The sequence below is a fragment of the Magnolia sinica genome, chromosome 19 (assembly GCF_029962835.1).
Source record: "Magnolia sinica isolate HGM2019 chromosome 19, MsV1, whole genome shotgun sequence".
Taxonomy (NCBI): Eukaryota; Viridiplantae; Streptophyta; class Magnoliopsida; order Magnoliales; family Magnoliaceae; genus Magnolia; species Magnolia sinica.
This window is the reverse complement of record NC_080591.1, coordinates 11,223,505-11,242,810: the sequence shown is the minus strand read 5'-3', so window position 1 is coordinate 11,242,810 and position 19,306 is coordinate 11,223,505. Positions and strand designations below refer to the sequence as shown.

Genomic DNA, 19,306 nt, shown 5'->3' with positions numbered 1-19,306 from the left:
TTAAAGCACCACAAACATACACTGCTCAGAAACTGAAAAGCCAATTGCCTTCCATGGTTCTCCTCAACATAAAGGAAAAGACGAATGATATGCAAAATGGAGTGCCAAAATAATCTCTTTTAGTACCAACAGGGGCAATGTGAAAATAATAGGGGCAGAAGTAAAAGGTATATGGCACAAATTGCTAGGGAAATGATAGTTGGGTCACTTGGCAAAAATTCGGCCAAGATATCATTGTTCTCACTTTTTGTAGTATATGGCATGTCCTTAGACACTTGTTGAGAATCTAGATAGGGCATTCAAAAATATCACCCGGTCAACTCAATTCACCCAGAAAATCTCGATTGAGGACTCAATCAGGTTTTGAGTTGACTGGACTTGTCAAGTCACGAATCAGGTTTCAAGTTTTCAAACATTGTTATTTAAATCAGTCATTTGTAGGAAGAATGGTAATTACATGAGCCCAAGTACAGATAATTAGGGGATACGAGGTAAGATTAAAAGAAGATAGAAGAAAATGTCGGATGAAGAAACATACCTCTTCATCAGACATACCGGGTTTACCCTCCACCCTCATAGCAAGCTCGGCTTGCGATGTCATGTAGGTGACAAAGTTTCAAAAAAATGCAGCCATGAGAATGATGATCGTCTTGATGCAGGATGGAAAAATAGAGGAATTTAGATTTATTTTTTCCCCTGTCAGAACTTCCAATCATGAAAATGTTACAAACCTGCAACCGCCACCGAAAGACGCAGTTTGGGTTATTGATCTTGATAATTATCCACGACTGGACGAACTTATCCCATGCATCATAATAAGCTTCAAGTTTTTTGTTTATGATCTCCAGCTGAAATATGAATTATGATATGAGTAAAAACCAAACTGATTAATTAACAATAAACATGCATAAAAGCCAAATTGATTAACTAACAATGAACATGAATTTGACAAAAATACACTAACCAAGCACATGCAATATAAAACAGATGTGATTGTTGGATCCCTTTTTCAAGGGCTAACCTGTGGGTCAACTGCTTTGACGTCTTCGTTTGGTAGAGGTTTGAAACCAAGCATCCAACCTTCGAACAATATGACCTAAAAAACTACTACACAATCAAAATACTGAACATTGATCATCATATATACCATACACAGCCATCAAAAGGTTATTTTGGGTGTGCTTCAATGCACTCCCAAATTCACCGTTGGCAGGGTTTCTATGGCAGATGTGTAAGTGTTGGGTGGGGTGGCAGAGAAAACAGAACAACATTATGAGGGACATGTTTTCATGATTTTTCAGTTATTTGCATCTGGAGAACTTGTAGCATGGAGGAATTTCGGAAAATAGAACTTGAGCGGGACAAATTGGAAATTGAGTGGGCCAAACTAGAAATTGAGCGGGCCAAACTAGAAATTGAGCAGGTCAAACTGGAAATTGGGAAATTGAGTGGGACAAACTGGAAATTGAGCATCATTCAAAGCATTCCTCAGAAGATCCATAAAGTATTCTTTTGGGACACCTCCATAGTTTAGTAGTGAAATTAAAGTCTTATTTAGGTACGTTTTCCTTGGCTAGTTGCTAAAAAAGGAAGACAAGCAATTTGGATAAACTCTTCACATCACATTTGTAGATAACCCATAACCGTTACATATAAGTACTAAAAGCAAACAAGGTATTATACTATTATTCACACAACCAATTCGAAGATGGAGAACCCCAACTTCTCACCCTAATAAAATTTCAAATACTCCCAACAAGGATGGAATTTATTCATAGAAGGATTGAAATTCTTCCTACAACATATGATGTATAATCCTAAGAAAATGGTGGAAACAACACTGGCAAACGAGCTGAGGAGTCTTATTAGGACATGGGAGATCGTCAATGTATATAAAATAATCCTCCACGGGTGATGCTACAACCAATTCACTATACAATTAACAAAGAAGTGGTCACGGATTTATCGATGAACTGATAGGGTTGGTTCATAATAGAGTATCCCAATATTATTCTGATTTTTCATCCAAAAGGATTTGAATCAAAAAAAGTTAGATGTTTGGTCCCTCCAAGACATCCAGCACCAAATTGAGAGACCATTCAGAACTGGTTTCTCAACAATCAGGAGATATTTTTGGCATTCTAGAGGCATACAACCTCAAGAGGATAAGCTAGGATGTTCGTTTGAGGAACATTTTCATAAAAATTGAGTAATCTGGTAGATATAACCTAGGTTGTTGGAAACTTATATTAGGCGCATCTCCTATAACTGATGAAGAATCTTGGATATACCCTAGCCCTATAAATGTCGGATCCACCTTAGGTGGCTAAATAGTTCACATTTTGGCTTCATTGTGCACAAAACATCCCCATAGTGTTCTATGTCTTCTACTACAAGTTTTATGTGTTTATATCGAAGAGCCATTGTTTTATGTTATGTTTGCAACTTTTCAGCTTTTCATTGTTTTATGTTCAATTGCCAGCAGTTACACCATCCAGGCATTACAATGCCTGGTAATTGAAATATCCAATGCATCTAGATGCCCTCAATTCAAATGATCCTGAAGTAATCTCACATAGTTTTGTTTTTTAAAATTCTAAAGACTTACCTTTATAATTGGTAAAATTGGAGAAGCTATATTGGTGGGTATTTTGAAAGTGACTTATTTCCCAGGGTATTCATTATGTCAAAGCACAATTCTAACGTACCTAAAAAAATGCTATGACCAGTCTGATATTTGCCATGTTTCAGGACTTGCACATTTGTGTAAGGACAATAGATTTTCAATCTTTTAGAGTTTATTAACTACTCCCAAGAGCAGTTGAAGTTGGCAAAGCTAGCCCTTCTCTCCTTGTTCAGGTCTGTTCATGGCTCTGGAGGTGGATGGCCTGCTCATTTTTCAGTTTGTCCCACTCAATTTTCAATTTGCCCACTCAATTTCTAGTTTGTCCCACTCAATTTTCAGTTTGTCCCGCTCATTTCCATGTTTGCCCGCTCAATTTTCAGTTTGGCCTGCTGAAATTCTAGTTTTTCCTGCTCATTTCCATGTTTGCCCGTTCAATTTCCAGTTTGGCTCGCTGAAATTCTAGTTTGTCCTGCTCATTTCCATATTTGCCCGCTCAATTTCCAGTTTGTCCCACTGAAATTCTAGTTTGTCCCGCTCATTTTCATGTTTGCCCGCTCAATTTCCTGTTTGTCCCGCTCAATTTCTAGTTTATCCTGCTCAATTTCCAGTTTGGCCCGCTCAATTTCCAGTATGTCTCGCTCATTTTCCAGTTTCGCCCGCTCAATTTCTAGTTTGTCCCGCTCATTTTCCAGTTTGGCCCGCTCATTTTCCAATTTGGCCAGCTCAAATTTCCAGTTTGGCCCGCTCAAATTCTAGTTTGTCCCGCTCATTTTCCAGTTTGGCCTGCTCAATTTCCAATTTATGCTTATCAATAGTCCTTGACCATGAGTCAAAAATTGAAATACGAAAAGATTTCACATACACCAAAGTTAGTTTTTGCCTTATTTTAAAAACTTGTTTCTCCTTGTTTCAATTATTAGAGGAACAAAAAAAGATCTCAAATGTTTAGGGTGTGAATGCCATTTGCGGGGTCGACTGGGTTTCCTCACTCATTTCCTAGGTTGTCTTGTTTAATTTGTACGTTGCCTTGCTCAATTTCTAGCTTCCCTCGCTCACGGTCAATTCGCTTCACTTCGCAGTCATTTCCATGCATTTCATGGTCAATCCCGGTGATTCCGTTTTGATTCACAGTCATTTCTATACATTTCACAGTCAATTCCCTTCACTTCATGGTCATTTCCATGCATTTCACGGGTAATCCCGGCGATTTCGTTTCATTTCACGGTCATTTCCATGCATTTCACGGTCAATCTCAACGATTTCGTTTCATTTCACGGTCATTTCCATGCATTTCATTGTCATTTCCTTTCACTTCACGGTCATTTCCATGCATTTCACTGTCATTTCCTTTCACTTCACGGTCATTTCCATGCATTTCACGGTCAATCCCGGTAATTCCATTTCATTTCATGGTCATTTCCATGCATTTCACGGTCATTTCATGGTCATTTCCATACATTTCATGGTCATTTTCATGCATTTCACGGTCATTTTCCTTTATTTCATGGTCATTTTCATGCATTTCACGGTCATTTTCATGCATTTCACGGTCATTTCCATGCATTTCCTTGCAATTCCTGAGACCTCAACCCAAGCCCAACTCAAGTTTTATCGAGTTGCTGTTTGTATGGCCCAACCCCAAGACCAAACCCGATACATCCTGACCAAGCCCAACCCCATGTCGGGTCGGTCACAGGTTAGTCGGGTTGAGCCCGCTCAACTTTCAACCCTGAAATTATATATGGTACGTCAAGTAACTAATTTTGGTTTAGAAAATATTCTTTTTATATGAATAAAGAAAGAAATGAAAAAAGAGAAATTTTTTTTATATGCTCATAGTTACATATTTATATAAATATGTGTTAGAAAAAAATGTAGGTAGAATAAAATTCTCCATGTAAAAAATTTAAAAAAAAAAAAAAAATTAGAGAAAAGAAAAGAAAAGAAAAAAGAAAGTGCATACATACGGTTATAGCTACGGTTATAATCCGTAGCCATAGATCGGGGGTGGGACAGCGACTTGCGGTGGAATCACGGATCAATGATTGATCGCCGAGCTACTGTTATGGCTACGGATTATGACCGTAGCTATATCTGTATCCCTGTCCGTCCACCATTACCATTCTACTTGAATGTCTACCGTTGAAACCCTTTTAGGGGCCACACAAGTTTTGGATCATTATGAAATTCGTTTTTCCTCTTCATCTAGGTCTTTGTGACCTTATGAATAGATTGGATGGAAAAAAAATGTTATGGTGGGCCCTACAAAAGTTTCAACGATGAAAATCAATTTTCCTCTGCTCTGTGTGGTGTGGCCCAGTTGATCTTTGGATATGATTTTATTTTTATTGATAATGCTCCGAAATGATCTCGAAATATGGATGAACGTTGTGGATATAATAAATACATAGCTGTGGGCCATGTAACTTTGATCTCTTTTAAGTCGTTCGTACAACTCTCGGTTGGAGGAGCGTCAGCGCTCGTCCTCTCAGTGAAAAGGAGGGGTAGTTTCGTCTTTAAAGTCACTGTCCGTACGTGCTAGTCTAAGTTGGTAACCTAAGTTTGTATTCCTTCATAGAAACCGATGGGTAAAAGGTTTTGTCTACAGTGGTCATTTTCTCGCCAAAGAATGAGTGTATCCAAAACTCGAATGGACTCCACCACAGAAAACAGTGGAGAGAGTGACGCCCACCATTAAAAACTTCTAATGGCCACGAATGTTTTTGATCAAGCTGATATTTGTTTTTTTCCTTCTTTCATGTCCGCGTTAACTTATGAACAATTTGGATCTCAAATAAACATCATGATGGACCGTAGTAATGTTTCAACAGTGGGCGTCACTATCTCCACTGTTTTATGTGGTGGGATTCACTCTAGATTTGTATCGGCCTCATTCCTTGGATAATGCTTAAAATAATATATAAAAATTCATGGACGGTTTGGATACAACACATACATCATGGTGGGGCACACAGAACTTGGTGACATCACTTCAGTAACGAGTCTCGCTGCTCAACGTGTCAGTAGCTGATCCGCGTCCGGTCGGGTTCGGGTGGAAACGGATTGGCTACTCCCCCTGCCACCAGCCCGGTCAGTGCTATGTGGGCCCCACCATGATGTATAATATTTCATCCATTCCATTCATCAATTTTTAAAGATCATTTTAGGGCTATAAACAAAAAATGAGAGGGATATAAATCTCAGGTGGACCACACCATAGGTAAACAATATTGTGAGCCACAGTGATATGTGGGGGTAATGCCCAGGAGCCACATACCGAGGTTCATTCCGATCGAGTACGTCGCCAAGCTAAGTATCGGTGAACCGGTTAGCTCGACCATGTATACAATCGATTCGGAACCCACTTGGCTCGTCCCGATTATTCGATATCTCGACAATGGAGAGTTGCCCGAAGATCGTGCCGAGGCTCGACGATTAAAGATCTGAGCTTCCCGCTACACTATACTCAACAGGATGTTGTACAACAAAGGCTATTACGCTCCGTTACTACGATGCCTAAACCCTAGTGAAGCCGACTATGTGCTACAAAAAATACATGAAGGAATATGCAGAAATCATTCAGGAAGACGATCACTCACGCATAAGGTTCTATGTCAGGGGTATTACTGGCCGACCATCCAGCACGACGCTCGTAAGCTTGTCCATAGATGCGACAAATGCCAACGGTTCGCAGTCATTCCGAGACAACCCCCGGAGAAGCTGACTCCAATGACCGGTCCTTGGCCCTTCGCGCAGTGGGGAATCGATATTATCGGACCACTACCCATGGAAAAAAGACAGACCAAGTTCCCTGTCGTAGCAGTGGACTACTTCACAAAGTGGGCCGAGACTGAGCCACTGATAAAAATAGCCGGGCAGAAGATCACAAACTTCGTATAGAAGAACATTGTCTGCCGGTTCAGGATACCCCGAACCATTATTACCGACAATGGGAAGCAATTCGACAATAGGAGCTTTCGTGAGATGTGCGATAATCTCAGAATCAAAAATGTATACGCATCACCCCATCATTCTCAGACGAACGGACAAGTTGAAGCAGTCAATAAGATCATTAAATGGCATCTCCGAACTAAGTTTAACCGAGCCAAAGGAGCATGGGCCAAAGAACTCCCAAAGATACTGTGGGCATACCGAACCACGGTTCGAACCGCTACAGGAGAAACCCCTTTTTCCCTCGCCTATGGCTCGGAAGCCGTTACTCCGATCGAGATTGGGCTACCCTCAGCCCGAATCAGTTCGTTTAACGGAGAGAATAATGAAGAACTCTTGGCTCTCAGACTTGACCTTGTGGACGAACAGAGAGAAAGAGCTCGATTACGAACTATGGCGCGGCAGCAACAAATAGCTCGGTTTTATAATGCTCGAGTAAAGGTTAGGCGATTTTGAGTCGGGTACATGGTTCTCCGAAAAATGTTCCTCAACACTAAGGAAGTTGGTGTGGCACACTGGGACCCAACTGGGAAGGACCCTATGTCATCTCAAGCACCATTCGACCAGGAACGTATCGATTGGAAGACTTAACCGAACAGTTGCTACCCCATCCGTGAAATACCGAGCATCTAAAAATCTACTACCCCTAGGTCAGTCCAGCAAAGCATTCAGAAAGATTCAAAACTAACAAGCAGGTGAACTGAATCAAGATGAATAAAAAGAAAACTGAGTATATTCATTTATCAGTACGTTTGTTACAATGAGTTACATCTTGTTGCGGCATTATGTTGATACGTTTGTCGGTGTATATAGTTTATGGAGGTTTAATTTAAATTTAATTACTTACATTCCAAAAGTAGTGAATGTAAGTAATGTTTGACACAATGGCTGTGATAAGCCCTAAAAATATATACTTTGCCTGAAAGTGATGAAATTCCAAGTGTCGGATGGGCGGGCCACAAGCACAAGATCATATTTAAGTTACCAACAACGATTTTTAACCGTTAATTTAAATGGACAATGTTTGGACGGTGCTGATCATCATATTAAAGTAATTGTAGTGATGCAATGATAATCTAGTTGTTTTGGGTTAGTGAGCCATGTGCCCAACAATTTAATAGTATAGTGATACACATATTACATATGCAACTCTTTTAGATGTAGTCCAGGCTCTCACTGTGGATTTCAAACCCCCTCTTTGAGGGGATTTGGACAAGTGGGGTCCATGGATTGTTAATATACAACATTAGTAATGTAGGGGCATTTTCACACCAGGCTTGAGTGGAGTGGCTTGTGGGATGCGAGGTACAATTGGAGTAAGCAACCTATATGAAGTAGGTGACTCGTGTGAGGGGAACCCATGTGATTTAGGGCCTATGAGAAGAGTTCGTCAAAGAACCTAACCCATGAATGTGGGGCCTAGACTATGAAATAAATGGATTAATTCACTATGCTCTATCAGTTCAAGCTTTTATATCAAGTGCTTAATTGTCTTGCATAGGACATCTTTTTCCTACATGCTCATGTGATATTAGCAGTTTTGCATCAATAGATAGATGATTCCACAACCATATATGAAAAAATAGAATTGGGAGGGTAAAGGAAACTGACCTGGATGCACTTGTGGAGTGAGAAAATAGTAGCAGTAGGTATGATCCGTCTTTTCTCATTTTGGTCCTCCAGTGCCGCTTTCCTCTTTCGCAATCAGAAATCATGTTCGCACCGGTTCGAAAGTAGGTAAATATGTGAAGTGGAGAAGGTCATGTGTGCACAGGGTGCACCAGAAGTCGGGGTGCACATACTTCCTGTTGTTGGATAATAGTGAGCCAGAACCTTATGACACATTTCAAAATGTTTTTTTGAACGTTCAAATTTTGAAATGATCATTAAATTACCACCAACGATCTATAAATGGTGGGACATATGTCTACACCAAGTCCTAATGCTACCCAGTGTTCGAAATATCGGTATTGCTACAAGTTTCGTTGAACAGGGGTACGAAAACAATATTGACATCGCCGATAATATCGCTGATAACCAGAAATGTGGGAAAATCAGTAGAATTTTCAATGAATCTTCAGGAGATGCTAAAAGACACATATTTACATATTTATGAATAAAAATTTCCCGAAAAGAATTAATACATAATAAGTTTCCACTTAATTGGAGCTTAAAAGCATGTGTCGTTATAAGACACAATCCATCTCATTCATCCCACCTAACCAACCAATCATCAATGCAACCTTCCATCCAAATATCCATCGATATTGCATAATATCGATAACTCACAATATTTTTGCTAAGAAATCGTTGACAATTGGAAATCAAACGAAAGATTTTGGTCCTAATATTGCACATGTTGCAATAATGATAATATTGAGATATTATTAATATTAGCTGTTGATGTTGTTATTTTGTTGTTCTAACTAGACCTTTGGGTCCTTACACAAGTAAAACAACAATGGAAATACTGGCTAAGGTAGAGGACCCTCCGATGCCATAGTTAGATAGGGAATCTAGGTCTAGGTGTGTTAGGGTTTGAGTACGTAACCTTTCCTGTAGATTGGGGGGCCCCATTTATAGCCTGGTGCGGATTATGTAGATTGGGGGGCCCCATTTATAGCTCTGGTGCGGATTACATAGATGGAAAACTCCCTACAAGGTAGCTGCTCATTACAGCTGTCTTCTGAAATCCTTGGATGAGATCTCAGAACTATTTTTAGTGATAAGGCTATCTGGTCGGAACCTGGAAAGGTTGCGCCAGATAGCTAGCCGAGCCCAACCAGCACTAGATAGCTGAACCCGACCAGATGAGGCCGAGCTGTAGGTTTAAGGGTCAATGTTGTCCCGATGTCAATCTTCCAGAGTCGAGTGTTCAGTTAGGAACAGGTTGACCGATATAGAAACTTAGCGGGAACTGGCGACGAGGTTCCCTGCTCGTGGTCAGGTTATCAAACCATCCATGGAAGTCGCGCTTGGTCATTCAACCCGGGTTACCTTCCTGTTGCCGCTATTATCCTATGTTGGTTGGCTCAAGTCAGTCCATTTTTACCCACGACATTAGCAACAACAAATTGGAAACTGCATACAACAATGTGCTCATAAAAAAAAATAAAAAATATATATATATATATATATATATTTTTAATAAACAAACTTTTTGTGATCTCTATATTGGCGATGTTATTAAAATATTGCCAATACACTTGTGATACATGCGTCACCTAGAATTTACACGGTAAAAAAATATTGGCTATATTGATACATTGGCTGGTATTTACATAATTGAAAATATTAGTGATATCAATGTGTTAGCAATACTTCGCAATGCATTACTAATGCCTGGAATTTCTAATACTACCGGTGTTCTCGGTATCACTACCAGTGTTATTAGTATCACTATCAGCACTGCGAAGCTGGAGATAACAATAATATTGGAGATAATTCAAACAATGGCTCTACCCACAATGAAGTCGTGCCTAAATGTAGAATATGAAGTAGCTAACAATGTAAGATGGGGCCACTGCAGGGCAGCCCACCTTAATTCTGGATCCGGCTGAGTTTCGGTTCCTCAAAAGTTTCCTGATGTGACACATCTGATAGAACAGCGTGGATGGTGTGAATACATCAAGTGAGCCCACATTTTCCTGCTACCACTCAGCATATGGTGCTACTGGTACCACTGAAGCCCGCCCCACATAAGATATGAAGGCATGTACATATATCCTCCGTTAAGCTTTGACGAATTCAATACCCAAAGACAATTGGCGTCAGGAGACTGGCAGTTGCTAACTGCAATCGGGTTTTCAAGGAGGTCACATATCGAATGGATTTCCTGGGTCCCAAAAACCCAATTCATAGTCAAAACTTGTAACCGCACCTACTCCTTCGCTCCGACCAACTTGCTTATATAGGTGCTCTCAGTGCCCTTGTCATTAGAGGTTAATGCAAGGTTAATGCAGAAAGACAAGCTCATGGCACGCATTGCAGCAATGTCCATAAGAGGCAATTCCTTTCTGCAACCACAACGAACAAAGAAATGCGTAAGACAAGAAATAGTTTGGGAAACCAGTGACAAACATTCACCTCAAGCAAATCACAACTTACCAAAATTGTGTCACGCCCAACACTTCAACCGCCCGTGCAAAAGAAAAAATATCGATCATCCTAGAAAGTGAACCTATGAATAACCAATTGAAGCCAGTCGCAAGCTTTGATATAGAATGAAAACAGACACTGCACAGCATGCATGAATCTAATGGATATAGCCAGCATTTAGAGGCTTACAGTAGAGTATTTGGGAGATATTGTCACTTAACACAGCTTTTCATTTGGCAGTTCATCATGAATCCAATGTCCACATGGTTTCCCTTGCAAAGGTTCTGATTGCAGGGCTTTCTCAGCTCCTGTAGTCCAATATTCCTTAGTGGGAGAATGGCATTTCCTTTGGTGCTTGTGATTTCCTTTCCTGCTATTATCCTACTTCGGGGCATGTTTGGATAGGTGGAATCCGAGGAAAAGAAAAGGAAAAAATAAGAATAATTGTCTAATGATGATTTCCATGAGTATTACTGAATCATGGATTCCAATTTTCGATTTCTTGTTTGGATAGAAAGTGCAAATATCATATTCCTCTCACAACAGTCACCTAGTTTCTTCTGCCAAGAATTCAAATTACAAAAAAGTGCAAAAAATCCTTTATGGAATCCACTCCTTTTTTTGGCTATCTTAACAACACAAATTGTCACATCAAAGGAAAACCCTTTTCGTTTTTTTCCATTATTTGGCATGGAATCCCTGTTATGCAAACTTGGCCTCAATGAAAATAATCAGAAGCAGAACACTCCTCCAATCAAGTCGGAAAACTGGCATAAGTCGGTAATCTTGACAATCCCGACTATTGATGACCAGCCAGTACTGCTAATGCAGAAACAATCATCAGTCAGATCCATATAAAGTGTCATATGATGCCCAATCAAAAGAAAAAGCATTTTCTATTCGGCCTCAAAACAGTACAGGTGAGGTGAGTCACCTTTGGAGGCCTACACTGATCATTTAATGGGTGGGGCCCATCATGGATGGGTTGTACCACAAAAAATTTCCTCAATCAGAAGATGTCTGATCATGGCCTGAAAATAGTCAGGTTAGGTAAAAATCCGCATTTGAAAGGTGATTCCAATATCTGCAGCCACGAGATGCAATGGATCAGCTCAAAAAACTAAAACCTAAAAACTGATCTAAAGAAAACATGTGGTAGGGTGCTTAGTAGGAAGCTACATTCAACAGGGACTTCTACATACAAGCCACTCTTCAAAATTGCAATTGATGATATCAAGGAGTTCACTGTCTGTGAAGAATGCTGTGACCAATATCATAGAGACTTGATGTTGCTTGGAGGGGAAATCTAGGCACAACCAACCTAATGTGATCATCCTAGCTGATAGGCTTATGTGTGTGCTATTCAAAGACCACTGCAATTAACTAGGGTAGAGAACCTAGGCAATCCCAGGCCTTCAGAAGTTCAGAGCATCTTATGTGATTGCAATGGTACTATCGTGGAATTCTTGGTCCTGTTGGAACTAAGGACTCTAATTATGCTGAAGCAGTGGCCCTCCAAATTTCTAAGACTGGTTTCAGGTCCTATTATTTACAATGTTATTCTCCTGGAGAGTGGTGGGTTTAATTGAAGAAGTGTGGGACCTTTGTAATGGTAGGGCCATTTCTTTTTCTCGAATGCCTAAGAGGCCAACTCCATGGTAGAGTCTCACCAAGTCTGGTGTGTGCAGGGATTGGCTTGTTGCTATTAATAGGAGATAAGTCAGTTTTGCGGTTCAACTCATTTGTGGTATCAGCATCTTGTTTTCCTTTTGATTTGTTTTTGTTTTTTGTTTTTTTTAGGCTCCATCGTTGTTTTCCTAGTTTTGGTTCCTGGTGTCGTTCAAGCTTATCATGTTTCGCTTCTCATCTATAAATGTGACTGCAAAGATCTACAAAAAAATAATAATAATAATAATAATAATAAATAAATAATCCAGAGAGAGAGAGAGCATGCTCCCTCACTCTCACCCCTTTCAATACAGAAATTCCTCGATGCCAAGGAAATCCCGTGATTCCTCAGTATGTTTGATGAAGTGTTGGGCAAGTGGGAGGCTGAGCCAGGGCTCACGGGTGATCCAGATGAATTTGATGAAAGGATAAGTCTCTCGAATGGTGTTGTAAAATAGTGGACCAAAATGGAGACAGCATCTGACTCCACACAAATTCTCACACGTGGGAGAGAAGAAAAGCAGGAAGTGGAGAACGGAGAGAGAGTGAGAGTAAAAATAGGGAAGATAGATCGAGATGGGAGAAAGGACAAGGGAAAATCATGTAGAGACGAGAATGGGTTTGCATTCTCAAACCCTAATCTCCACTCCCTTTCTTTTATAAACAGCCAAGCTGGACCATACATATTAATCATGCCCAGCTTGCTACATATTATTCTACCCTATGTATAAGGCAATGTTTTAGTGAAGATATCTGCCAACTGGGCCTGATGAACTCTTTGGATGCAATCTTCTCCCAAATAAAATTGCCTAGTAAGTATGCACTTCTACGAAGTATGTATACGGTTGTTCTTACTTCTTAGTTCTTACAAGTTTCAACTTACAATTTAAGAAGTCTAAGTGTCTAACTTAAACTTATTAGCACAACTTGCTGGTGGTCAATGTATGGAGTTGACCCAAACAAGAGGGATCCGGTATAACAGAAGCTGGCCATGAGAATTCTTAGCCTTATGTATTTTGCAGGAGGTTGTGAGCGCAATTGGAGTACATTCGAGTTAGTAAGTTGAAGACTTGAAGTTCTATAATTCACTTTCAGTTTACTAATCGTAAAAGTAAGCGACCATCATCAACTCTTAGCTCAATTCTAATTCACTTTTAATTGAAATTTTCGAATGCTATATAGATTCACACGATTTTTTTATTTTTTATTTTTTATTTTAAAAAAATTGTCTTGAATAAAAGAAACCCAATGAGTCTTCGTCCGGTATAATTAGAAGCTACGGTAACAACTTCAAGCTAGGCGAGAAAAGTCTAGTTTCTATGATCCTATCTGCCTAGATGATTTGAAGGCAAATGGTGAGTGGCTGGTGGAGATAGATGCTCTAGTCTTTGCAGGCGAGTCCTTGACATAGGCCCAAGTTGAAGACGCCGCTTATGGATTGGCACGTGGCAAGGGTTCTTAGGCAAATAAGAGGGGCTTGAAGTAGCGCGAAGCCTGGTAGCAGTCAAGACCAAGAAGATGAGATTGAGATTGAAGTGCATGAAGAAGATGCTCAATCATTGGATGTGGATAAGCAACTTGTTTGGGCAGATGATGAAGAAACAAAAGAAGATGAAGTGCACATTGAAGAAGGAGATGACTTTGATGATGGCGGTAGTGATGTGCTACAATGGGAGAGGGATCAATGTATATGGTAGTTTGTATATTTTGTAAATTGTAAGTTGTATACTTGTATTGCAAATTTGTAATTTCTAAGTTATAACTTGTAATTGTAAGTAATGTATATAGTAGTCTTCATTCTTCAAGATTTCATTTCTCAATAAAAAATTAATTAATTTTTAATAAGTTGTTGACATGTTATTATTTTTTACATGTTGGTTATTAACTTGTTATAGCTTAGGAAGTACCATAGTAGGTAAGGTACCAAGTACCAACTACTAATTACACAAATTAGAATGAAATATATAAGAAAAACAATTTGGATTAGTTATAGTAATTTTTTCCAATTTTTTCAGAAAATTTCCCCTTTTTTAATTTTTTTACTACAAAAAAAACATGTGCTATCACTCATGCGATTTTGCGTCACATAAGCAATCACACATGGTGGTTCGCATACAACGCTTAGGCGATTTGACAACATTGAACCTATCCAACCAAAAACCCAAGATCGATAAAGAGATCGACAAGCTAGGCAACACCCAAAATACACAGCCAGCCTAAGGATACCAGATTAGACACCAGCAGAGAAGGGACGATGAATGAGCAAGTGATCGACAATCTCCACAACTTTCAAGCATTGGTGAGCCACATTCCCCTTTTTGGGAGATTATCAATGGTTAAAATCTTGTATCTCCCAATGAACCATGCGAAAGCAACAACTTTCAAAGGAGCTCCATAGCGCCAGATCCTCAATGTGTGGCATTCTTCTCCTCTCTAGCATTCTCCTACGAGAATCGAGTAGCAAGATTTGACAGAAAAGATCCCAGATTTACACAGTCTCCAGACCAAGGTATCATGAGAACCTTGAGAAAGTCAAATCCCTTGGAAAAGGGAAAGAAGAACAAGAAGTTCATTAAATTTATCATCATTCAAACTTCTACGGCAAGGGGAGACCTAGATTCCTTCCGACTTAGAAAAAACTGGGCAATTAAAAGATTTTGAGTTGGGCTAAGGTCAGTGATGCGGGACAACTAACCACTTGCTATAAAAGCTTGAATTGATAGAGCGTGGCGAATTAATCCATTTATCTCATAGTGCATGTTAGGCCCTCAGCCAAAACCCCCCTCATGGGCCCCACTTCACATGGGTCTTGTCTCACACAAGCCACCTGCTTCACATGGGCCGCCTACCCCGAGTGTGCCCCCGCTTCACAAAGGCTACCCCACTTGAGCCCGGTGTGAAAATGCCCATGCATTAATCACCCCTGGTGAGGATCTCGAACATGAGACCTCCCGCTCTAATATCACTTTTAATGCAGGACAACTAACCACTTGCTCTAAAAGCTCGAACTGGTAAAGCATGGTGAATCAATCCCTTTATCTCATAGCCCAGGTCAAGCCCTCGGCCGAATCCCCTTTGTGGGCCCCACTTCACATGGGTCTTGTCTCCCATGAGCCACCTACCCAAGTGTGCCCCCACTTCACACAAGTCACCCCACTCGAGCCCGGTGTGAAAATGCCCCCGAATTAGTCAGTCAACCTTGGGAAAGTGTTGTGCAAGGGAGTGTCACCACACCAAACATCATCCCAAAATCTAACTCTTGTTCCCTCTCCAAAAAAGAATTTAAAACCAGCAAAAATAACAGGAGCCACCGCTGTCACTATTTTCCATAAGAAAGAAGCCCTATAGAGGGAGGAATCCCGAGTCCACCAACCTTCGAGGGAAGGAGCCATATTTGGCTTCGACAATTTTTCTCCAAAGAGATAGTTTTCTCTCCATTCTCTCAATGACTTTATCCCATAGATGAAATGGAGGTGTACCGAAGGACACTAAGCAAATAAATAAACAAACCTTAAGAGGCACAAAGGCACGTTGATCAACTCTCCAAAAAAAAAAAAAAAAACAAAGGCAGTTAACATCAGGGCATGACACAACCCTCCATTTGAAAACGCCCATTTGAATTGACCATATCAGAGCAGTGTAAGAGACTAATGCTACGTTTCAGCTAACAAGGAATTCCAAACACCTATATAAAAAGAACGACAAGTTACTTTTCGGAAAAAAAGTAAAGAAAATGTATCAAACTGACCTCAGCAGCAAAACAAGTGGTTTTACAATGGCAACAATATCTCCCCAAATGAAAACACAACAAATCTGCAAACCGCTCACCACTACAAAAGGAAATCCTGTATCACTGGCGTTTGTGGGACAACATTACCATCTGCTCTATGACGAGTCTTATGTCTACCATGATGACGACTACTCTTCTGTGAGCTCTTCTGACTGTTTTCTTCTTTACCCCCATTCTCATGATGACTTGTGTGCTTATCTTTACCACGGTTACGATGTCTGCTCGTTCGAGAACTTGGGCTTCCGTTTCTGGGCTTCTCTGTATCACCTGAATTTTCTTTCGACAGAGTAACAGAATCGCCATTTAATGAAATCTCCTTTCCCCTCCTCCTGGATGACTTCTCGGCATGTGATGACCTGGATTTGCCTTCCTCACCACAAAGAATATCTCGAACGGCACCAGAAAGCAAATCATCTTTCAAATCCTTCACCGGTTTTGTGGATGAAAATGGAGCTTCATCTCCCTCATCCAATTTTACCACGACGGGCCGCGGCTTCACACGGTTTGGCTTCTTTGGAACTAGAGATTCCTCAGTAAGCTTTACAAGATCATCAGCAGCATCAATTACATTGACCAGCAACTTGGTGTCATTATTAGCAGGTGGATAATCATTGGATTCAGTTTCATTTTTCTCGGCAGGAAGATAATATAATCCATGTCGTTTGCGGTGCTCGGCCAGCAGAGAGGTGGACTCAGTTGATGGTTCTGATTCCATCTCTTTCTGTCGATGACCCACGGTGGAAAATACACTCAACTGTGGAATATCATTGGCAGAAATAGATTCCAACTCTGCAAGATTTTCATTGAGAATAAGCCCATCAGGCACAAGAACTCTTTCTTGAGCATTTGCAGAGACTGGACCTAGCTTCTCAGAAAAGGTATCATACAACAGTCTGACAATTTCAGAAGTTTTCAGTTCTTGATTTTCAAAACTGCCTCCCTTTTGATTCAGAGAACCAGGGTTTTCGTCTAGTACATTAATCAAGGCAAGTACATTGCGGGCTCTCTCCTGTATCTCTACCTCATCGCTTACTGGATCCACACCCATTTTGATCAAATTCAACAAGTAGGTAACAGATTCATATGTGAAAGGCGTCTTGTCCAAAGAAACCGACAGAGACGCCTCATTTTCTATAGCAACATCTTCTGTAGATCTATTGGAAAGCATTGCGTTAGAATCTTCTTCTAAGCATTGGATTTCAGAAACTGAACCAGAAATTCTTGGCAATGACTCCACAGAAGGCGATGACGGGATGGCTTCAGTCTGCATAAGGTATGAATGCAAACAAAAGACTAGAACTTTAAATGCAGATTGGATATATACAGCTCTTACCAATGGTGGCAAGAGATTCGTACGCGGCTGCAACAGTGCTTCCATGAGCTCAAATGGGTTCTTCGAAAACTCGACGTACTCCCCAGAAACCCAAGCAGCTGCAGACAATATCCTATACAAAGACGGATTACCAAGCAATGCAGGGTCGATCAAAAGATCACGGGCAACCCGAACCAGCTCTGGTCTCACATCCTTCACCCTCAAACCAATATCAACAAGCTGCCTTTCAATCTCTTCCCCCAGTCCGCAATGTGGGTGACGTGACATCTCCCCAAGAATTGAAACATACCAATCAAAATCAGCAATCAGTTCATAGACATTCCTACTGCAAGTCAACAGGATTGATCTTAGAATCTCATTACAGAACTCAGGGTCAGATTTAAGTGCATAATTCAGCAAAATCCGTGAAATTTCAGCAACGTTCCTCTCGGTCACCATTGCCAGTACAAGATGCAATGATTCAAGCCTAATGTTGGGGTCCGCATCACTCAATGATTTGATGATCACCTCCTTGTTCTCGATCACAGCCCACAAATGTGTCGATTTCAGAATCGAAAGTGCGTTCAATCCAAGATACCGAAGGTTCGGATCTTCATCCACTAAAAACTCTCTAATCTTCTCAACAGCGAGCTTCACTGCCAATTCAAAATCGCTCAAACTTGAAACAACCATCCGGACACATTCAAAAATCAAAGATTTTGCACCCGTTCGTCTCATATGCTCACAAATCGGATCCACGACCCGTTTGGCCAGCCTTGGCTCCAATGGTGCCAATTTCCCAAAAATCTTCACCACCTTGATCAAAATCCAATTGTTCTTTGAATCAACCAAAACCCGATAAAACTCTGGCGCCAGCGGAAGATACGACTTGGGGTCCTTCGCTGCCATCTCACAAAAGACCCCAATTGCTGCTGAGACCGTCGACGGATCTGAGCCATCCAAATTCTCGACCAACCGTTTGAAGGCGACTCGGACGGAATCCGGGTACGTGTTGAAGAACCTCCAAATTACAGCAATGGCCTTTTTTCTGAGGGCAGGTTTGGAAGTCGCCAGGAGGGCGAAGACGTCGGGTGTGAGCTCACGGGCAAGATCGGGAGTAGCTGCAACAGATAAGAATTCGAGGGCGAGGCTAGATTCAAAGGGATTGGGGGAGGCGAGGTCCTTCCGGAGCTGGTTGGGGATGAGGAGGAGGACATCAGTGCCAGGGTGAAAGGAGAGGGAAGCAGCGAGGTAGGCAGTTTTCTTGTGGGAGAAGCGGGGCGAGGAGAGGAGCTCGATGGTGGGGAATGAGGCGAAGGTGGGGTCCACCGAATGGATGGATGAGAGGAAGGTGAGCTTCTGAAGGGCGACGGATTTGGTGGCGAGATCGGTTGATTTGAGCTCGTGGCGGATCTCGTCAAGGGCTTTGCTGATGAGCTTGGATTCGGGGACGAGCTGGGATCGGAGAGATTTGATGAGATCGTCGAGGGAGCGTTGGAAGAGGCAATCGATGATCGAAGATGGGGAAGAAGATGAGGAAGAGATCATGATGGTGGGCCAGAGGGGGAGATGAATTTGGGATTTTTCCTGGTTTGTGCGACGGGATAACACTTTTTTTTTTCCTTCTTTTTTTCTCTCTTTTTCTTGTTTGGGAAGAACGGGAGAGCGGTAATCGGGGGTTTTGGGTGGGATTGAATGTGGAGGGAAGCAAAGAGACAGAGAGAATCCTGGGACGGCCGCGGTTTGGCTAGTGACACTGCCGGCAGCGAGGTGGCTAGTGGTCGGTGCTCCGTGGGCCCCACCATGCTGTACGTGTTTTATCTACGCCGTCCATTCATTTTTTCAGATCATTTAATTGCTT

The 19,306-nt window shown here is 41.2% G+C and overlaps 1 protein-coding gene across 7 annotated transcripts; it reads right to left on the bottom strand.

Moving 5' to 3' along the window:
• Positions 1 to 10,018: 10,018 nt before the first annotated feature.
• Positions 10,019 to 19,068, bottom strand: LOC131234388 (AP-3 complex subunit delta). Of its 7 annotated transcripts, none has more exons than XR_009165697.1 (3): positions 16,092 to 19,068; positions 10,685 to 10,757; positions 10,019 to 10,593 (listed from the first exon to the last, which is right to left on the bottom strand). XR_009165697.1 is itself a non-coding variant. In XM_058231226.1 (3 exons), coding segments are annotated over exons 1-3 (2,847 nt in total). In that variant the 5' UTR covers positions 18,994 to 19,068; the 3' UTR covers positions 10,019 to 10,592. The 7 variants fall into 7 exon arrangements, 3 of the variants coding, with proteins under 3 accessions (XP_058087209.1, XP_058087208.1, XP_058087210.1); XR_009165696.1 differs by having other exon boundaries at positions 10,685 to 10,744; XR_009165699.1 differs by having other exon boundaries at positions 10,685 to 10,744; positions 16,221 to 19,068.
• Positions 19,069 to 19,306: the final 238 nt, after the last annotated feature.

What these genes read in the sequence shown, in the direction of transcription:
- LOC131234388 (XM_058231225.1), bottom strand. Translation starts at nt 18,993, where the DNA reads ATGATCTCTTCCTCATCTTCTTCCCCATCTTCGATCATCGATTGCCTC. An exon ending in GACTCGTCATAGAGCAGATG is followed by an intron (nt 10,758 to 16,220) that starts GTAATGTTGTCC and finishes GGTTATTCATAG; the next exon opens with GTTCACTTTCTAGGATGATC.